At 38.4% G+C, this 16309-nt stretch overlaps 1 protein-coding gene across 2 annotated transcripts in view; it reads left to right on the top strand.

The window, feature by feature from the left end:
• Positions 1-16309, top strand: part of lhx3 (LIM homeobox 3) — a 66060-nt gene that overhangs the window by 17196 nt on the left and 32555 nt on the right. Inside the window, exons 1-2 of one of the 2 annotated variants that reach the window (XM_069905321.1) lie at positions 7998-8080; positions 10960-11070. In XM_069905321.1, the coding sequence (XP_069761422.1) occupies positions 11033-11070 (38 nt within the window). In that variant the 5' untranslated portion in view covers positions 7998-8080; positions 10960-11032. Of the gene's footprint in view, positions 1-4804; positions 4977-7997; positions 8081-10959; positions 11071-16309 lie in introns of those variants that run through there. The other variant, XM_069905233.1, reaches the window with a different exon arrangement.

Here is a 16309-nt window from a genome sequence, read left to right on the forward strand (position 1 = left end):
AGTCTATTCCATTCCCCAGGAATGAATACTTTGAGTACTGCTGGATGTCTTAATATAAAGTTATACCCTTTCTTCCATAAGATTGTTTTTGCCGTGTTGAATTCCTTCCTTTGCTTTAAAAGTTCGAAGCTTATGTCTGGGTAAAAAAATATTTTTTGTCCCTTATATTCCAACAGTTTTTTGTCTTCTCTAACCTTCTTTCTTCCCTGCTCCAGTATCTTCTCTCTTGTCGTATATCTTAGAAATTTTACCAATATGGATCTCGGTTTTTGATGAGATGGTGGTTTCGGTACTAGTGCTCTATGCGCCCTTTTGATTTCTATTTCTTCATGTGAATCTGTCATTCCCAACACCTTCGGGATCCATCCTTTTATAAATTCCTTCATATCTCACCCTTCTTTGCCTTCTTTCAGGCCCACTATTTTTATGTTGTTTCACCCACTGTAGTTTTCCAATACGTCAATATTTTGTGACAATAAATCTGGTTTCTCTTTAATTTTTTTTTCGCTCACTTCCAACTTCCTTCTTAAGTCATTTATCTCAATTTCTACAGCAGCTTCTCATTCCTCCACATTTTCTACTCTTTTCCCCATTTCAATCATGACCAACTCTAAGCTTTGCATTCTGTCTTCAGCTCTTTTCATTTTTCTTTTGATTGAACTAAATTCTAATGATAGCCATTCTTTTAATGACATTTGTTCTTCGAAAAAAGCTTTATCTAAACTTTGTCCTTCTATTTTACCTTCTTCTTTCTTTTGAAATTCTTGGTCTTCTTCCTCCCCTTCTTGTGTGTCTGTATCTATGCATGTGTCATCTTCTTCTCTGTATCTGTGTATTTCATCCTTCTCTGGTGAGCAGCTTCTGTATCCTTGCTGGCCCTCCAGCTGCTGTGTCTCCTGCTGTTGGGCTTCCTGCTGCAGGTCGACCTGTTGTTGGGCCTCCCGCTGCAGGTCAACCCACTGCTGGGCCTCCTGCCACAGGTCATCCCCCTGCCAGTCGCTCCATTGCCACCCATCCTCTTCCCGCCCTTCATTCTCTTTCTCACCTCTCTTCTTTTCTTCTTTCTTGTTTGCTTCTCCCAGCCGAACGCCTCAATACTGGGCGCCTCTCAGCCGGCTGCTCCTCAACTGAGTCCCCCTCCCACTGGCATTAACCTTTTCTTTTACTTGCACACTGCACATGTGCAACTTTTCATGCATGAGCAGTTCCGCACCTCTTCTTGGCTCTGAAAGCCATTTTTGAATTTCGCTGGTTGGGAGGACATCGCTCCTTTGGTGACTCACCAACATCAGAGATCAGCCGCTCCTCTCCTCTGTGGCTCTCTGCTCCGATGTGCAGGTAAGGCCTTCTTCTTTCTTCTCCAGTGATTTTCCTTCTTTCCTTTTCTCTGTTATTCTTACTTTTTCTCTTTTGGGTGCCATCTTCTGTCTCTTCTCTGTAACTTTATCTTTCTCTTCCTGTATTTTATGTTTATTGAGCTCTGTTTTTTCAAACTTTTTTTTCTTTTCTCTGGTTCCACTCAACCAGCCACTACTCCATCACATGACTCCCTTCTGACCCTTCTTCTTGATGATAGATTGTCAGAGATGTTGACACCCAGGAAATTGAAGTTGTTAACTTTTTAGTTATGGACTATATCATATTTTATATTATGTATAGAAATGTTTTTGGAAGAGTTAGATTTGGGGTTTTAGGGTAGGTCACAAACAAACACTTCACAAATCAGATCTCATTTAAAATGCCAGAGGTCTGCTCAAGCCAGACAATCCAGGCTCCAAGTCCCTTTGCAAAAACTTTGGAGAATGGTTATAGAGACGTCACAAGTAGGTGTTAATTGGACATGCTGTGGAATAATGGATCATTGTTTTGGAAAGCAACAGATGAACAGACTCAGAAGATTGGGTCTGGTGTCACAATCTGTCTGAATGCAGTTTGCTGGTCTAAGAAGGTCATGTGGTTTTACAAGCAGAGAGAGAGAGAGAGAGAGAGAGAGAGAGAGAGGAAACCAAACAGCCTTTCTCTAAGAGAGAGAGAGAGAGAGTGAGAGAGAGAAAACTAGTTTATGCAGTCATGGCAAGTTGGCAGCTTGTTGAAACCCCATTTTAAAGATGGGTTGTGAGTTCTGAGTTCAGCCTGTTGAAAACCCCAGTAGTTCTTACAAGAGGAAATGGCTGGCTAGAGTGTTTCACCTGAAATAAGAGAAACTAAAGGAACTCTGTGGTGACCTGGAGAAAAAGTGGTTTATAATTTTGAAAACTCTGATGGGGCAAGTTTCTTTGGCAAGACATTGAAGTGGCTGATCAGAGGGAATCAGTTTGTGTGTGTCCAATGAACAACAAATCTCTCTCTCTCTCTGAAACCAACGAGAACCTTCCTGAGCAGTAACCAATTACTTTTAAACACCAGAACTTGGTGAAAATTCATAAATGTTAAATTCTGTGCACAGTAAAGGAATTGCCTCATACTGGTGAACTTGGAGGAGTGAGAAGTGAGATTGGACAGTGAATCAAATAACATTTCTGAACTTATACACATTACATACACGTGCGATTAGAAATAGAAGGGGGTTAAGTTGTTAATAGTGATAAGTTAAAGTTTGATCCTGTTTTTATGTTTAAAGATAATTAAATGCAACTTTTGTTTAAGTAACCATTTGTCTTCATGAATTTCTATCGCTGCTGGGTTTTGGAGTCCTCTGGGCCCATAACACTTTCCACTGCTGACTCCTCCAAGAGGACTGGTTCATGTTCTCCAGATATCCTTCTCCTGAAGTCTGAAATCAGTTCCCTGGTTTTGCTAATGTTGAGTGCAAAGTTGTTGTTGTGCCACCACTTAACCAGCTGATCTAACTCACTCCTGCATGCTTCTTCATTGCTGTCTGTGATTCTGCTGACAACCATGGTGTCATTGGCAAATTTGTAGATGGCATTTAAATTTTGCCTAGCAACACAGTCGTGAGTGTAGAGCGAGTGGAGCAGTGGGCGAAAAACACAGTGATCAATGTCAGAGGGGAGGAGATGTTGTTTCCGATTAATACTGACTATGGTCTTCCATGAGGAAGTCAAGGATCCAGTTGCTGAGAAGGTTGCTGAGGCCCAGTGTTTAGAGCTTGTTGATCAGTACTGATGGACTTGAAAGCTGAGCTGTAGTTTATGAAGAGTAGCCTGATGTAACTTTTTGCTGTTGTCAAGGTAATCCAGAGCTGAGTGAAGAACCAGTGAAAATGAATCTGCTGTGCAGAAATTGTGGCAGTAGGCAAATTGCAGTGGGTTCAGATCTTCCTTAGGTACAAGTTAATTCTGGCCATGACCAACCTCTCAAAGCATTTCATCACTGTATATGTGAGTGCTACTGAGCAGAGTGCTACTCTGCTCTTCTTGATGCCCTATTGAAGCAGGTGGGAACACCCGACTGCAGCAATGAAATTGAAAATATCCTTGAACATACTGGCTAGTTGGTTGGCACAGATTTTCAGTACCCTGCCAAGTACATGCCTTGAGGATGTCTTGAAGGATGTTCTAAGGATAGACTCAGAAACAGATATCAAAGGGTGGTCAGCTACCAAAAATAGCCATGTTTGTCGATTTTACCTGGTGTTCTTTGACCCTAAATGGGTACAGGCGAGAGAACAGGTGTAAAAAGGGAAATTTGTCCGAAATAATGTGGAAATAACGCGCGTTGGACAAGGGGCTGTTTACCTGCAGAGATAGCTGACCACTCTTCCCTTTGCTGATTGGCTAGTATGCGAGCTGAGTAGCAACCTGCGACCTGACCCCACCCTTCCGCTGCTCTGATTTCCAGCCGTCCAATTCGCTGAATTTTGTCATTAGGTTTCCTGAAGCTCCTCTGCGTGTTCGTTGTCACCCCGCATGGGGAGAAGATCTGGGTCAGGATTCAACAAGTGACCCGTCTTCTCATATCCCTTTCGCCTTCACTTTCCCAACTTCACCTTAACATAAAATAAATAATGAATCGAAATGCGTCTTGCTTTGAAAGCGAAGTTCCCCAAACCAGGAATCGCCTCTCAAAGGATTCCGTTCGGCTTCTCTAAATCTCTGGAGGTTTTATGCAACATAAGGTCTTTCAACTTAAAAATAAGTTGGACTGAGTTGGTTCTGGGCGGAAGACTTTTCAACACATGTTACAATGGCCAGTTCTTGAGTTCTTGTGACCATCACTGTGTGTGTGTGTGTGTGTGTGTCTGTGTGTGTGTGTGTGTGTGTGTGTGTGTGTGATGCCAACCATGGAACCACATTTTGGCTGGCAAGTTGAATTTCTGATTAAAAAAGGATAACTTACTTGTTTAAATGCCCATAAGGCAGTAATTAAAATAGGCATCTGGCGTTGATTTAGTTTATCTCTTGCATGTATTCAAGGAACTGATAAAATAAACCACTCTTATTTCAATTAAGAAATATTGTTTGAATAATTTAATATAATCAGCCATAAATATTGATGAAAATAATGATCTAAAATATTTAATCGTATTTTACATCTCCATTTATATAACGGGGCCCCGTTTTCAGGAGGCCTTGACTGAAAAATTTTGAGGTTTTTCTTGTTCATTGAAATTGATCGTGTGAACACAATTTGAATGATTCTTATGTTATGTTGCGAGGCGTTTTCTGCAGAATTAAGCGTGAAGTTGGTTCTTCCTGTCCTGTGAATATATTGATCCATCGCGAAGCGACGCTATGATATTTGGAGAGCCTTCTTGGATATTTTTCATCGCACTATTTATTATACGAAATCGCGTGTGTGTTTTGTGTTATTGCTTGTGTTTAACTGAGTACTGTGCATGCAGATATCCCACTTTGTGCCGGCTGCAATCAACACATCGTGGACAGGTTTATTCTGAAGGTTCTGGACCGCCACTGGCATGGGAAATGCTTGAAATGCAGCGACTGTCAGAAGCAACTGACCGAGAAATGCTTCAGCCGAGGAGAGAATGTCTACTGTAAAGAAGATTTCTTCAAGTGAGTTCAGCTTATCTATCTATCCCTTTCTATCTGCGCCCTTCTCTGTCAATCAGTTTGTCATTTCATTGACCACAAATATACAAGAGAATACGAAAGGAATGATTGGGAAACTTCGGGTTGAGGCCAAAATTGAAAGCAAGTCTTACTTATATCTCTAGCGTCTGTGTTTTAAATTATAAGCATGAATCAATCGAAACAGGAATACGTGACAATTATGTTTAATGCAAGGTCGCTGATCAAATTTTCAATCCGTTTAAAATTTTTAAAATTTAAATTAACGATACCGCACGGTACAATTTTTAATCTGGGCCGTCGGTATTTCGTTCGCTGATCAAACAATTTTCAAAAGATGCGGGTTTTTTTCATTTTATTTGTTATCTTTGAAAATGTATGTAATTATGAAGTAGAAATGTCGCCGATTTAGACTAAATTGGTGACACTGGATGGTGCCGAGCAAGGACAGAAATCAAGAAATGGTACCTCAATATTACTGTTTCTATTTCATCGTCTTCCAATAGTAAATAAGATGTAGTTAATCTTTCTCATAGATAAACCTTTAATTGATAATGTCCGAATATTATCTTATTTTGTATTCCATATTTAGCTTTCAATTGGTCAAATGTCATGAAATATCTGCCTTGATAACAATCTTTAATCAATTTTATTCCTTTTTTTGACCAGTTAATAAAAATCATATTATTCAACGTAAACGGGATCAATTTATTTTGCACCAGTGGCATCCTCCCCAATCCATATCCCCTAACTCCCATCAACATATGTACCTTATGCCACATTCTGACGAAATGTTTTAATATCGGTGTGTTTGTTTCTCCAGTTAATAATACCCCATTACATTTACATTCTTAAGATACTTTTTCACCTATTTTATTCATTTCGCTAATAACCCATGCCACTTTTTCTCCTTCCTCAAAAAAAGAAAGAAATCGTAGTTGGGCTGCTTTATAATAATACTCAAAATTTGCAAGCTGTAGACCTCCTGATTCATATCTCCAATTAATTTTTCCATACAAATCCTCGACATCTTGCCTTTCCACAACAATTTCCGTATAATCTTATTTTGATCCTTTAAAAACTTTTTAGGAATATCGATGGGTAAAGATTGAAATAAATATTGCACCCGTGGAAAAATATTCATTTTGATACAATTTACTCAGCTAATTAATGTAATTGGTAAATCAACCCATTTAAAAAAAAATCCTCTTCAATTTTCATAAACAATGGTCCATAATTAATTTTTAAAAGATTCTCTAATTGGTTATCAATTCTAATTCCCAAATATTTTATCCCACATTCAGGCCATTTAAATTTTGTATTTTGACTACATTGGGTATAGTCACCAAAAGTCAATGGCATAATTTCACTTTTATCCTAATTAACTTTATATCCTGAGACTGCTGCATATTGTTCCAATTGCATATATAGTTTATCTAACAAATTTTCCAGATGTCAAATAAATAATTACAGCTACTGCAAATAAACTAATTTTATGTTCATTAGCCCCTATTTTAATACCCTTAATATCTAAGTCTGTTCTAATTAATTCAGCTAACAGTTTGATTACTAATACAAAGAGAGCAGGTGATAATGGACAACCTTGTCTTGTAGATCTTGTTAATTTAATATAATCAGACATGAGGCCATTTGTCACTACTCTTGCTCTTGGTTCAATATATAATGCTTTTATCCAATTTATAAATGTTTGTCCTAAGCCAAATTTAGCAAGTGTCTTACAAAGAAAGTCACATTCTACTCTATCAAATGCCTTTTCTGCATCTAAAGCTACTGCTACACTTAAATTTTCTTTATTTTGAGGTAGATGAATCTAATCAACCTAGTTACATCACCCGCCATTTATATCAGTTATGTATTTATTACTTTTGAGGGGAGTAAATAAGAAAGACTTATACATCTAAACAAAGGTCAGAAATGGACTTGGGTATAGAGATAAATGATAGAAACTGGACACAAATATGTTGTGATAGTATGAAAAATACAATAAATGTTAGATATAGAATGGGTCAATACAATTTTATACATCAGTTATATATTACACCACAAAAGCTTAATAGATTGAAGTTAGATATTTCAGATAAATATTTTTGATGTAAACAGGATATAGACACCTTTTTACACTATACATGGACATACCCCAAATTGATTTTTTTTAACTAATTTAATAGATTTTCTTCAACTGGTACTAAACTCCCAAAAACCCTATGCTGTTTCTTTTGGGGAGTATATCAAGGATTAGTCCAGATTTAAAATTAAATTGGTTTCAAAAATAATTTTTAAAGATCATGCAGGCAGTTGCCAGGAAATGTATAGCAGTTTCACAGAAATTGGATATGGATTTGATATTAGATAGATGGCATGGTGAAATGTGAAGTTGTATACCTTTGGAAAATATTAAATATAATTTAGAACAAATATGATAATTCTCTGAAAGTTTGGTATCTATGCAAAAATTTGGTGTTATAATTTTATAAGTAATTATAAGTAATTATAATATGTCAATTTGTAGAATTTGGTATGAACCTTGTCACTCACCTTAATGTATTTCATTTTATCTAACTTTATTATATGTTGTGTGTTTTATACTTAGATTTTGATTGTGTTATGTATTGCACAGTAATGTTTTATTTTATGGTACATTTCATATTTAAAAGATATAAGTGTTAGAATAATTAGGTCATAATTTATTCATAAGGTAATATCCAATATTGTTTAAAAATCAGTCTATTCTTTTTCATTTTCATTCTTTCTTTTTTCTTTTTTTTCCTTGCTTTCTTCTTGTGTTATTTTTTCTGTATGGGAGGGAGTGGATGAGGAAGAAAATTATAAAAAGCATGTATTGATTTTGATATATAGAATTTTCTAGTTCTGCATGCAATTTTGTTACATAAAATTTGGAAAAAAAATTGTGCCTCAAGAAATGAGAAAGATCTTAAATAGTTTTTTTTGTATCAGTATTCACTCAGGAAACTGGCATAGAGGATAAGGAAGGAAGGGAACCCAACAGAAAAGTCATGGAACATATGGAGATAAGGAGAAAGGTGTTTGCTGCCTTACAGTGAACAAAGGTAGATAAATGTTCTGGGCCAGATATGATATTCCCTCAGACCTTGAGGGAGGCTAGTGAAGAAATTTCAGGGGCGCTGGCTAATAGATTCAAAATGTCCTTAGCAACAAGTGAAGTGCCAGAGGATTGGAGGGTACCTCACGTTGTCCCATTGTTTAAAAACAGGCTCCAAAAATAATCCAGGTAATTATGGGCCAGTGAGCCTGATGTCGGTGTTAGGTAAATTATTGGAAGGAGTTCTAAGAGACAGAACATATAGGTAATTGGGTTGATTAAGGATAGTCAGCATGGCTTTGTGGGTGGTCGGTTGTGTTTAATAAATCTTGTGGAGTTGTTTGAGGAGGTTACCAGGAAGGTGGATGAAGAAAAGGTCATAGTTATTGTCTACATGGACTGTAGTAAAGCGTTTGACAGGATCCCAGATGAGAGGTTAATTCAGAAGGTTAAAACACTGGGTATTCAAGGAGAGGTGCTAAACTGGATTTGAAATTGGCTGTGTGGGAGAAGGCAGAGGGTGGTAGAGGATGGTTGTTTCTCGGGTTGGAGGCCTGTGACTAGTGGTCTGCCTCAGGGATCTGTGTTGGAACCATTGTTGTTTGTTGTCTATATCAATGATCTGGGTGATAATGTTATGAATTAGATCAGCAAATTTGCTGATAACACAAAGATAGGAGGTGTTATGGCCAGCGAAGAAGGTTATCAAAGCTTGCAGTGGGATCAGAACCATCTAGGAGGATGGGCTAGAACATGGCAGATGGACTTTAATGCAGACAAGTGTGAGGTGAGGTTTGCCTTGGAAGGGCAAACCAAGGTAGGAGATATGCAATAAATGATAAGGCACTAAGGAGTGCGGAGGAGCAGAGAGATCCTGAAGGTGGTGTGGCATGTGGACAGGGTTGTAAAGAAAGCTTTTGGTATCTTATAAATCAAAGCCTTTATAAATCAAAGTATTGAGTATAGGAGTTGGGATGTTATGTTGAAGTTGTTTAAGACATTGGTAAGGCCAAATTTGGAATATTCTGTGCAGTTCTGGGTTTCTAACTACTGGAAAGATATCAATGAGATTGAAAGAGTGTCGATAAGATTTAATGGAATGTTGCTGTGTCTTATGGGGTTGAGTTACAGGAAAAGATTGGACCTTGTTCTTTGTAGTGAAGAAGAATGAGAGGAGATTTGATTGAGGGTTACAAGATTATGAAAGTTATAGATAGAGTGGATGCAAATAGGCTTTTTCCTCTTTGATTGGGGGTGATAAATACGAGATGCCATGGTTTTAAGCTGAAAGGGGAAAGATTTAGGGGGAACATTAGGGGAAAGTTTTTCACTCAGAGAGTTGTGGGAGTGTGGAATGAGTTGCCATCTGATGTGGTGAATGTGGGCTTGATGGTGTGTTTTTAGAGTAATTTGGATAGATACATGGATGGGAGAGACCTGGAGGGTTAGGGTATGGGATCAGGTAAGTGGGACACCACAGACTAGAGGGGGTGAATGGCCTGTTTTCTCTGCTGTCATGTTCTATGTTTCTATGGTTCTAACTCATACATGGTCCAATTCAGTGACTTACTCATGTATTTATCATTTAAATTTAGGGAAAGGTTGCAGATTTTAGTAGATTGTGACTCTGGGGAAACAACCCCTCCTCCAACTCTACCACCCCCATCTTATTTTAGCATCGTTTGTGTTGGATTCACTGCCTGCCTCAAGGACTTGGTCAGAAACTGAATAGTTTACTGGATACTGTTAAAGGGACATCAAACATCCCATGAGAAAATCTCTTTTTTATATATTCTAATTTTATATATTTTATTTAATTTTTAAGAAAATAATATATATGCACACAAAAAGACTCAATGAATGAATTTACGAATATATACAAATATACAAAAAATCCTTAAAATGCACATTAAGCTTAGAAATAATCCCTCAGTACCTTAAGAGAAAGGAGAAAAAAATCAGTGGATAGTCTCCTCGAGACTATCTCGAGGAGGAGCTGGAAACTTCTTACATGTGTCATGGCCAATATTAATCCCTCACCCTGGACCTAACCTGAGAAGATTCTGGTGGCTAGCACACTGGGTAATATCCTTGGCTGCAGAGATTCCTACCATGCATGAACTGGAGTTCCCTTCTATGTAGAAATTCATATTCATTCGTATGTCCCGTGTACGGGGTTGAGATTATGAAAGACGCTCTATAAATGTTGTACTTAATGAATTCGAAAGAGACTCAATTTTAAGTTTCAAGTAATTAAAAAAGAACAAGTCTTCAAAAATTGTCACGAAGTAAATCAACTCTAAAGGCTTGATGTTGAAGATTTTAATGTATTAATTTTACCTACACTCAGCCACCAAGTACAGTGCTTTCAGATAAAGAATGTTTAAACATTGCTCCAGGTGTATCGAAAAACTAGGTTTTCTGATCTTAAAATATGGCCCAAAGAGTGACTTTGAACAAAATACGTTCTCTGTAATGTGTGTTCGTTGCAGGTTACCAGATTCAAACTAATCGCTGGCGTCCTCTCTTTTTTTCTTTACAGATGACATTATACTATATTCTATTTATATTTTAAATAAAATGTTGAATTTTAAGAGCCCTTTCATATAGGATAGGCGAACATAATGATTCTGTTCCATGATAGAAATAAATCTTATTTACTTCGAGTAATATAATCGTTCACTCTCCTTTCAAATAATATACCCCCCCCCCCAAAGATTTTCGCACAGGTACATTAAAAAAAAATTAAATCCAGTGTATAGAAACAAACCCGATTAACGTAACACACGCGCGCGCAAACACACACAAGAAACTAAGCCTCTTATTTGTCTTTATTTTCTTATTTTTATTTGCTGATCTCGGATGATTAACATCTTCTTGCTCCAGCAAGAGATTGAAAGGCAAGGATTATACCGACCAAATTCCCCAGCCGCAGAACTGGGTCATTGCACTGGCGAGCATGGCTGGATGGAAAGTGGGTTCCGGACTCCGATTCAGGTCTTTAATGATAGCATTTTATTGGTACTGATGAGGATATTTAATGCAGGCTCGTTTAGAATCCCACGTAATTACACAGTTGTAATTAATATGGAGCATCAGTACAATGAATACAAAGTATTAATAGATACATAACATTTAATTTTGTTAACAATTTTCTGAGCGCTGGGAACATACTTAAAAAAAACTCGGATCTTAACGAACCCAAAAACCGAATTATTTTATGCATTTTAACAAAATTAAAAATAATGGGCAACATGTTGAATACATAATCAGAGACGTTGGCTTCTCCACGAATCAAATAAAACTCATTCTCAACCCTCTGCGATCGAGGAGGCTGTGTTGGAGGAGACTGCTATTCAGTCCTGCCATACCCTCGCGACCATTCGTTGATGAGGAGATCGGTTCTCGTCTCGATATTTCACCGTCGATCATTCTCGTCTGAGACAGGAATGTAGATCGACTGCATCCTTTATAAGAGGAATACCTGAGCTTTAAACAAGACACAAGATGTTTTGATCAAAACAAATCCCCCCCCCCCCCCCACCCCAGAATGATACACACTCGGTTCCCTTTTAATATCCATTTTCAACGTTTCATTATATCCAGATCATTGATGAATATTTATTCCTTTCGATTGCAAACATGGTGGTCAATTCAGATGTTGGATTAATCAAGACAGAGACGTTAGGAAATCGTCCCACCCATCTGGCTCCGTGAATTGACTTGTTCACAAAGGAAACAAATCCAATCTTAAAAATATGGCTCACGTTCCTTACTTCACTGCATTATTGAAAGGCACCCCTATAAGCATTAAAAACACTCATTCTTAATATCAAGGCAGTTTTAATAATTTCGATTGGCAATACCGCTTCAATTGCGCGGTCAACAAATCATCAAATACAATAGAACCCAGCTGACCAAAGAACGGAAAGACGATGTGTTGTTAACGGGGGACATTCGATCCAAACATATCTTTCCCAGATAAGGACTGCGCAAATTTCTTTCATATTTTAATGCTGCTCCAGTTAGGAAATCGTGGCAAATTTTCATTTCAAAAACGTAAAAATAATATATATATTCTTTGTTTTAAGGTTGGCGGACTTAAGAGTCCATTTCTTTGCTCTCGTTTCATTTGTAAGCCCCCAGAACGATTTCCATCTTTTTACAAAACTGACAGTAATGATCATTATAAAAGAGAAAACCAAGAAATCGCAGATTTGTAACCCGACCCTCTAGAAACATCCCTCCGGTTCACCCTTTCCCAAACTTTGATATTCGATTGACCATGTTAAACTATTCTAAAGGAAGTGTTTTAGTCACAGAAAGCGAACTTGCCTTCATCAGGAGGGCGAGACAGTCGACAGGAACATCCATTTTAAACATTCATTTTATTTACCTACCTTGCTGAAACTCAAAATTATCTAATTTCTGTCCTAATTTCCGCATATAACCTGTGATGTTAAATTAATGCCTTGTTATCCAGGGTTTACCGAATACTGAGTGATTCCCTGAATTACAAAAACGTTACACACTTCATTACACTGCTGCGTTTACAATCCTGCAGGAATTCACTGCGAAACTCACTTGTTTGCCTTTAACCTTCCAACACGCTTTTCATCAGTGAAGCTCTTCATCACCTCTGCGGCGACTGAGATCAAATATGACTGTGTCTTGTGATTAATTATTGTCGCCACTTATTATAATGTAACTGGCTGTATGCATTTATTTTCAGTTCCTTTTCCTTGACAGTCAGCAAAACAAGCGAACCGATTTTTAACTCTCGTTGTGTCTTAATTTGGTTCAAATAAATCACGAGGGAAACAATTTGAAGTCTGTGCAAACTATAGCGCAGCTGTGCATGTGATGGGAAAAGTTAATAGATTAACCAACAAAACAAATATTGAACAAGAAATATAGAGTCATACCTTGAAGAAGGGCTCAGGCCCGAAACATTGGTTATAACTCCTTTCCTCCTAAGGACGCTGCGTGTCCTGCCGACTTCCTCTCGCATTTTTGTATGTTTAATATCGAGTCATTTATTGAGAAGAAGGCAAAATAGCATTTAAGGTAGGGACATTCCACAACAATGGGAATTCATTTCAAACGACAAATTTATTTACAGGGTTCATCTTTAATTGTTTGAACAAACATATTGCTAATGGCAAAAAAAAGGTGGCTTGGATGCATTTTGGCGTGAAGGTAAAAAAGCAAACAAAGCTTTTCATTCACTCAACTATAATGGTGATTGTGAAAGCTCGTTGATATATACTTGCGTACAATGTACAGATGCACCGTAATTATTTTTTGCTTGAGCCACACAGGTACAGACGATACCCCAAATACAAGGGTAAGAATTAAATGATCACACCGTGTCAAGAGAGATAAAGAAATATAAGAGGATAGATAAATGTTCACAATTCTGTTGGTGCAAGAACAAAAACAACCCGGCGTTTCACTATTGCGGGCAGATGGTCCCGGGTTAGGTTAGTCAGGGGAGGTTAGATGACCTGATAGTTGTTTGAATAAAATTTTTCTTGAATCTTGAGGCGCTGGATTCAGGCTTCCGTATTTTCCGCGAGAAGAAATGGGAATAATGTATAATGTTGGCTGCCTTCTTGAGGCAGCGTCTCCCATGAACGGTGTCAATGGACAATAGGTTAATGCTAAACATTTTCTAAACTGCAGACCATTCTTGTTACCGCTGGCAAAAGCGAGATCAAATAATTTCCCTGGGATCGTTTACCCCGAGTTCTGTGTCTCAGCAGCTCAGCCCAGATCTACATGCTCGAACTCTCCGGAGCAGGAACGGGTTGCCCGTAAACCGTAACTGTCTAAATGTTTTTTTTTGTAACCATGTAATGGGTTGTAACCATGTAATGGGTGTGCCGCGCCAAATGTTGTTGCGCCCTGACGTTTGTTTTGCGGAATTGCAAGCAGGTTGTGATCGTCCATTGGGCGGCAGATCAAGGGGTGGGGGGGAATGGAAGAAGTAACTTTTTTAAAAATGAAACTCCGGTATCAAGAAACCTCGATCCGAATCAACTTTCTTCAACACACGTTACCTTTAACGAAGCTGAAGGTGATTACTTTCCAGCTTCGGCGAAGCATTTAGTTTTCCGCTGAAGAGAAAGCAAATTCACCCACATCCATGATCTCGCGCTATCAGTTGTAAAGCTCCCTGCAGCTGGCCGATTGAATAGACAGTAACTCTCGATCTTCTTGCAACTGGCGAGGAACGGGTGCATCTGCCGCCGCCTGCAGGCGAGCTGCCTCTTTCCATCCGTCATTGTCCTGGTCGCCGGCGGGCGTGGACGAGTGAGGAGCTTGGCGGACGCCTTGTGACTTGGGAAAGGTGATAATTCTGGGTGTTCGGCTGGTAGCTGCTGTCGCGCCTTCGGAAGATGGGTTCACATATTAGCCTGTTAACGCTGCCTGTTTTACTGTCACCACACAAACAGCGGGAACCTCAGAACAGGAGCAGAAATTCAGCTAAATGCTCAAACATTGAACTCGACCATGGCTGATTTTTGATCAAATTCCAAGTCCCACATCCCTTATTCCCCAAAAAGCTACCAATTTCAGATTTAAAATTAACATTTGCCTCAGGTTCGATTTCCTTTTACAGAAGAACATTTCAATTTTCAACCACTTTTTAAAACCCCCTGCAGGTTTGCCAACCTTAATCTCCCCTTAATGATTTGACCTGGTCCATGTTATTTCCCCCCTCAGAATTGATCAGATATAATCCCGTTAAATCAACTGAATTTCCTCCAATAACGACATATCCTTCCTCAGGTGCACTGCTCACATCGGGATCTGGCAAGGGCCGTGTGTGGTCTAGGGACACTTCATACTTCCTTGTATTTTCATCATTCAACCCTAAAGACTAGATTTCCACCAGCCACCGTGATTACTTTCTGAAGCTCTCACAACATTTTAAACCCATGACGCAATTTGATCCCCGAATTTTTCTGCCTCTTGTTTTTCCCGATTTCCATCTTTTCCTCATTCTATCTTGCTTTTATATCTCATTATTTCAAGTCTTGAAGATTTTAAGATGTGGTGCCAGTGTTGTACACCTTGTGCCGTCAAATAATTCCCCATCAGTTGGTGTACTATCGCGGTGGACAGAGTTTTGGAACCAGTCTGAGTGACAGGGTAAATCTTGATTTGTAACACATCGCGCCATCAAGGAGCAGTTATTGGAAGACTAATAATTGATTTGTTTTTTTTAAAAAAACGAGGCCAACAAGAGGTGTTAAAAGAAGTGCATTTGATATAGTCTGCAAATATTTTAGCAATGTGTTTTTTAGATGGCAGGTAAATCAAAAAGATAGATCAGTAGATGCAAGTGAGTTGGATCCAAAATGAGCTCAAACGTAGGATCAGTGTGTAATGATTTTTTTGCGTGATTTTGTGATTGGAAAGTGTTATCAGTTGAATTTCACAGACTTCATTTCTTAACCTGAGTTTTAATGGTCTGCATTACATACAAGAACATGAGTCATGAGCAGGAGTAGGTCAATCAACCCATTGATCCTGTTCCACCATTCAATAAGATTACTGCTGACCCAATTTTTGCTTCAATACCCTTTTCCACACCTTTTGTTTGCATCTGCCGGTATGTGTCCATCTTTGCCTTTCAAAATCCAGAATCAGAATTCTGAAAGAAGGAATTCCTCGTCATTCCTGTTTGGTTTTTTATTAATGGGCAATCTGAAAATGATCCATTCATCTCTGTTTTCTGCTAGTTTTCCAATCACCCTTTTATCAATCCAGGGTACTTTTTTCTTCTGCAGTCACCTTTTATGTGCCGAATGCCCTCCCATGCACTCTGTCTTCTTGTTTCTCCTTATTGACACTGTTACATCTTCAAATAACTCTGGCAAATCTTTCAAAGACAATATCCATTTCATAACACCACATTGATTATTTTATAGTTTTCTTGATGTCCTGCAAATAATATTAGATGCTAGCATTTTTCCAATGACAGATATCAGACTAACATGATTTGCTGCTCTTCACTTCTCCCTTGTTTTGAATAATAATGATGGATTGACTTCCAATCTGGGGCAACTCCAGAAGTGAGGGAAGTTTAGGTGTTCACAATCAATATATTCACTATCTCTGCAAGCACTTCCTTTTAAGACCCTTTGGTAAAAAGCCTTTGAGTTTTCTTTGTGGAAGATTTTATAAGGAAGCACTGCTGAGCTGCTGTGTAATGGACCGTATAAAG

The sequence above is a fragment of the Narcine bancroftii genome, chromosome 1 (genome assembly GCF_036971445.1).
Source record: "Narcine bancroftii isolate sNarBan1 chromosome 1, sNarBan1.hap1, whole genome shotgun sequence".
Lineage (NCBI taxonomy): Eukaryota > Metazoa > Chordata > Chondrichthyes > Torpediniformes > Narcinidae > Narcine > Narcine bancroftii.